This window comes from Bidens hawaiensis, unplaced genomic scaffold, assembly GCF_021521415.1.
Source record: "Bidens hawaiensis isolate Kalapana, Puna unplaced genomic scaffold, B.hawaiensis_p1.1 tig00014981_1, whole genome shotgun sequence".
Lineage (NCBI taxonomy): Eukaryota > Viridiplantae > Streptophyta > Magnoliopsida > Asterales > Asteraceae > Bidens > Bidens hawaiensis.
Genome location: NW_027492330.1, coordinates 392,350 through 397,895, shown reverse-complemented (window position 1 = coordinate 397,895; position 5,546 = coordinate 392,350). Strand labels below are relative to the sequence as shown.

General features: G+C 33.7%; 1 protein-coding gene across 1 annotated transcript; it reads right to left on the bottom strand.

The window, feature by feature from the left end:
- Positions 1-2,057: 2,057 nt before the first annotated feature.
- Positions 2,058-5,186, bottom strand: LOC143548239 (uncharacterized). The gene is made up of 7 exons (XM_077039462.1): positions 5,046-5,186; positions 4,064-4,255; positions 3,872-3,988; positions 3,626-3,775; positions 3,479-3,537; positions 3,291-3,402; positions 2,058-2,324 (listed from the first exon to the last, which is right to left on the bottom strand). Exons 1-7 carry the CDS (start codon positions 5,184-5,186, stop codon positions 2,058-2,060), a joined length of 1,038 nt encoding a protein of 345 aa, XP_076895577.1.
- Between the last annotated feature and the right edge of the window lie 360 nt (positions 5,187-5,546).

Genomic DNA, 5,546 nt, shown 5'->3' with positions numbered 1-5,546 from the left:
CGATTCATTGGCACACGAATATACTTGATTTTGATTGGTTAAGGTTTGATTGATTATTACCACCTAGATTAGTTTGCGCATTTATCATTTATCATTTCTCAATTATCTATTTATATATATTATTATTTGTTGTTCAAAATTGATAATCATCTCACTCAACATGTGTTGTTGATCACACTCCATTTTCTACGTATATGCAGGTTGCCTAAGTTGAAGGATGACACTTAGAAAGACCTTAGGGTTATATTGAAGACAAACTTAAATTTAACTGATTGTATTTATTTATTTGAATTGTATTTTTGTATTTGAATATTATGTATTATTTGAATTAAATAATTAATTAGATATTGTCACATTTTATATATGATAGTATCTTCGAGCTGTGAGCAATCGGATCACGCCCCGGCATTTCCGCCTTAGGTTGGGGTGTGACAGATTGGTATCAGAGCCGAAGGTTATAAGATAGGTCGTTAAAAATGGTCCTAGACATATGTTAGGAACCCTATGCGTGCTTATCTAAACTGTCTTATGTGCTAATTAATAAATTGTTTACAGCTTGCTTAGATTAATTATTTAAATTGTATTTATCTTGTTTATTTGTTGCACACACACAAGTTTCGAGGTTATGCCTCAACTTTCAAAATATTTTTAAATTCTCTTAATTTTAGTAGATTGTCTTTTATTGTTGGAAATTCCTTAAGAATTCCCGTATTTTGCTCTTTCACCTTGAAGCGTAGGGGTGTGACATTATGTATTCAAAAATAGTGTATTATATTTGTATTCAAGTGTAATTGTCATGTAAGTTGGAGAAGTCAACTTTGTTCCCAAAATTAGATAAATGTAATGGTTTAAAATTTTATTAGTAATTAAGTTACTAGTTTAATTTTTATGAACTTTTTTGCACTATTTTATTTATAAATATAATATATACAATTTACTATACTAAAATAATTAAAAAATGATACAACTTTAAAAAAAATGGTAGTACGATTATTGTTCACACTTGTCATTTGAAATGACGAATGTCCAGACAACACTTACAATTACAAATGGCAGAACTCAATATTATTAAAAAAAACAAAAGACAAAAACAAAAACAAAAACAAAAACCCAATCGCTTAACTAAATTTTTATATTTATTAATAAAAGTATTATTAATGTACTAATTAATATTAGTTAATAATACTAATTATTAGAATTTTTAATAATTAGAATTTTTAATAATAAAAGTAAAAACATATATAGTCTTTTAAACAATTAATATTAATATATTACTAGTCATATTTTTTAATATAAAAAGACTCATAAATGTAAAATAAAGAAACATTAATATATTAAAAGAATAAGCTGTCAAATATAGGTCAGATCCGATAGCACGGGTACTGTTCACATGTGCTATTTGAAATGGCGGATGTCAGGAAGATACCTGCCATTTCAAATGGCGGAACTTAGTATTATAAAAAACCAAAACCCAAAAAAGATATGGCTGAACTCATCTATTTATTATTTTAAAGTAATATTAATATACTAATTGATTTTTTTATAATTAAAATTAAAAACATATTAGTGTTTTTAATAGTACAAATTATTATTTAATAATTAATTGCATTATTTTTTAAACAATGTATTTTTAAAAAGTAAAATAAAATTAAAAAAACATATAAAAAGACAAATGAAACCGATCTGTCAATCAAAGTCAGATGTTGTCTCTATTCACACTTGTCATTTGAAATGGCGGATGTCAGGAAGACTCTCGCCATTTCAAATGGTAGATGTCTGACAAAATGTATTTTTTAATAATTAATTATTTTGTTTTTTAAATAATGTTGTTTGAAAAAGTAAAATAATAAAAAGAAAAAGAAGAGTTGTCAATCAATTAGTCGGCCACAGTACATAGTCACTATTCACACTTGTCATTTGAAATGACGGATGTCAACATAGTGTCCCTAAGCCTGACATGAAGGGACACTCCCGTGAGGTCCACACAAGCGTGCTTCCCTCTTACCCACCCAAAACAAGTATATCGGTCGGTCGCAATGTTCACTAGGGCCTCTCTTTTAGCATAAATCACATAAAACATCACTCACCAAATCATGTCTGTACTTAAACCCAGATAACTCCTTGTAGTGAACTGCATGTTCGCCAAAAGTATCCAAATAAACCTTGCGGCAAACCGGGCAAGGCTTGTCTGTCGTAAACAAAGAGATCATTAGCCGATACTTAAGAATGGTCTGGTACTCCAAAGCCGACATATGTTGGCCTAGTCCTTCAATGGGGATAACCATTAGAAAATTCTGAGCTCGAAAGCACTCAAACACCGCTTTCTGACCAGAGGATAAATCAAACTTCACTTTCAAACTTTGGACAATTACATTATAAATCGCCAAAGCATACTGGGCTCTTAGGTGGGGTGGTCTTTATCAGAGAAACCGCTAAGATTGAAATCGAGAAGTGGCATGTGCAAGCGATCTATCGCACTCCCTAATCGGAGTCAAACCCATCAATACCATAACCTCGAAGAATGTGGTCCTGCAATTTCCAAGATTGTGCCCTCGATGCCACAAGTGCATTTGTAGATGCGTCGAACATAAGCCCAAACCTCCAATACCGGTCGGAAGAACATCCATTGAAAATCTCCAAAGAAGGCACCACCACAAACCACAATATCCTCTATCGCCCCCCGAAGGCCATTGTCAATAATAGAAACAGCTCATCAACTCCGCCGCGCGAGATGCCCTTTTCACGACATACTACTGATGAACCCCACATCCCGGCTAACGGCGCCCCCAAATAGTTTCACATCCAACATTGGCCTTCCAATCTCGCAAGGAAGCAACCACTCCAACACCTTAACCCCATTGCATGACACCCAAAATACTTAAGTTTTCTTAACGTGAGTTTAAGTCCCAGGCAAACCCCTCAGCCCCTAATTCTTTTTATACACAGAAACAATACATGGAATTGAATTTTTTGATATATCAACATACGACTACTGGTTTAGTACATTTGATTCCATATCAAAGTATATCCAATGTATATGCATGCCCTTTGACATTAAAGTGCGTACAAAAAGAAAATAATCAAATATATAATGCACATAACTGTATCCCTACACCTTTCAACTTGTTTACTTTGTCTAAGAAACAATAACAATAATAACAACACAATCAAATTGCGAAGGGGCTATAACGATTGCAACAAAAAAAGGCAGAAATGAGTAGTGGTGTGCTGCATTTTGATGTGTACACAATCAATGAATCAATAAATCAATCTAGGTAAAATAGAGTTACAATCTTCCTAAGATTCTTTGCTTCTTGACATGTTTCCATCAATAATCGGCTGTCATGAAACGCAAAGCAGATGACTTGCTGCACTTGAGATATGATGTCCATGTTACACAGCCTGCAAATTCATCCTTGATAACTAAATCAAAACAAGATATAAATAAAAAGTCGGTTAATTTATATATTTAAGAAACCTGCTGGCTTCAATCAATGGCAGATGATCATTGTAAGGTTTTTCAATCACATTTTTCACCTGCACATTTCAGGAAATCATCTTTCTTTTCACCCCGTAAAATGAATATTATCCGATTAAACACATGAGGAAATAACTAAAGCCTTACTTTTGAAAGTAACTCTTGGCTCTCAGGAGGTTGTTTTCTCAAACTTTGAGGCAATATAACAGTTAGTAATTCTGGCCTCTCGGCTCTTAGGGCACCTCTAATTACAGCAGCATTCGTCCCAGAAGCTCCTGAAGTAAAGATGTGATTTTGCTGCAACAAAATCTATATTAATATTGTGATAATACTGTTTTCTGTCACCATGACTATGCATTCCTCTTAAAATAAGTAATCAATCCGTGTATGTACCGTTATGACCATAGCATAACTGAGGATCTCAATGAGCTCTTTATGCATGAACCCCATATTCCGTGTCCCAAAAAAGCCAATATTTCGTGGCCCTTGTTGCTGTATCGCTAGTAACTCCTGAGAAATAAATACACCATTATACTAGTAAGTAACAATAAATGAGTGACAAGAAGATATGGCATTAACACATACCTGTAAATAATCGACATCAGGGGAAGGTTTATATTCTGAGACAAGAACCGCACCCGAGCCTTCGACAACGCTTTGGGCCTGAGTTGGAAGTTGACTTCCAAATTCATCGTCAGAACCGCCAAACAAACTGACTTCGTTTCCATCTTCAATCCTTAAACAAACAATGCCTTGATGTCTTTTGCCACAAAGCCACTATAAAAACAGAGGGCCCTGGTAGTAAATTATAAACTGAGCATTCAAACAAATAATTATCAAGCTCAAGTTGACAATCATATATCGAGGGTGCTTGGATTTGTGTTTTGAAACCAATTATTCGCAATATTCAGTCTTCATTGTTTGGAATTTGAATAAATATATTTTCTTTTACTTCTGATTATTTAGGGGCCAGATAATCAGCTTTGAACAATAGCAGCTGTACACTAAATTTTGTGTCTTCGATGGAAGTGATTTGTTACACTAAAGCATCATATGTTGTTCTTGGTGTACATGCATTGGAAATGGCCTTGGGTATACGCTGTCATTTCATTGTAACCTTGTGCACAAGCTGTCCTTTGATTCACTATTACGTGAATTTCAGAGTCGAAAACACCTTCATATCATTAAATAATCTATGAAAATATTGTTATCATTTGAAACAAGGAGTCCAAGTAATGAAACTTAAAAGGCATCCAAAGTCACAATGTGATGAATTAATTGGGATTTCTGTTTAAGAAAATTAGTACCACCTTCTTCAACGAAAACGGGACCGAAAATGATACAACTAAAACTAAAGGATTTTATCAAGACCTAATCAGGTCATTTCTACAAACAAAATTTATAAAGACAAAATATCTGAATACATACAATTGTAAATGAAATCAAACACTGTATACATAAAAATAAAATGAAATCATATAATACACGCCCTAAAACATATCAAATCAATCAAGTAATCAATGAATTCCAGATCATATCAACACAGAAATTAAAATTGAGGTATTACCGGCTTCTTACTGAATTGTGGACCAGACGACCTAAAATTTATAGAAGAAGAAGAAGAAAAGAGGCGTGAAGCAGCAGCGGCAATGGTGACGGAGGAAGAGGTGACAAGAGACAACAATAGCAGCCTCGATGATGACGTCATTCAATTCAATTCAATTCTCCTTCGCCGACGGTTAACTGATCGGAGGTTTTTGGCTTGTTAATATTATCTACTGACTGTGGGGTTGTAGCCTGTGTCTGTCTGTGTAAAACAAAGATAGAGTAGTGGGGTTGGAAATTTGAGGAGAAAAATAAAGGTGTTCCGTTTTTTAGCTTCCTCTCCTTTCCTTTTTCTACCCTTTCTGTCTTTCTCTTAATATTAAATTAAATTAAATAATATTACAAGCCAGACAGTGGTACCAAAAATTGTCTGCGGTACCGGTATCAAAGGAAAAAATCGGTAAAATATAGGTAATGTACTGATCCAGAAATCTTAAATATTTGGTACCAAATTAACACTCTG

Excerpts from the sequence above, each read along its gene's own strand:
- LOC143548239 (XM_077039462.1), bottom strand. The coding sequence starts at position 5,186 with ATGACGTCATCATCGAGGCTGCTATTGTTGTCTCTTGTCACCTCTTCC. Across the intron at positions 3,989-4,063 it reads CTGATGTCGATTATTTACAG|GAGTTACTAGCGATACAGCA; the intron begins GTATGTGTTAAT and ends TTTATTTCTCAG. Across the intron at positions 3,538-3,625 it reads GCCAAGAGTTACTTTCAAAA|GTGAAAAATGTGATTGAAAA; the intron begins GTAAGGCTTTAG and ends TGAAATGTGCAG.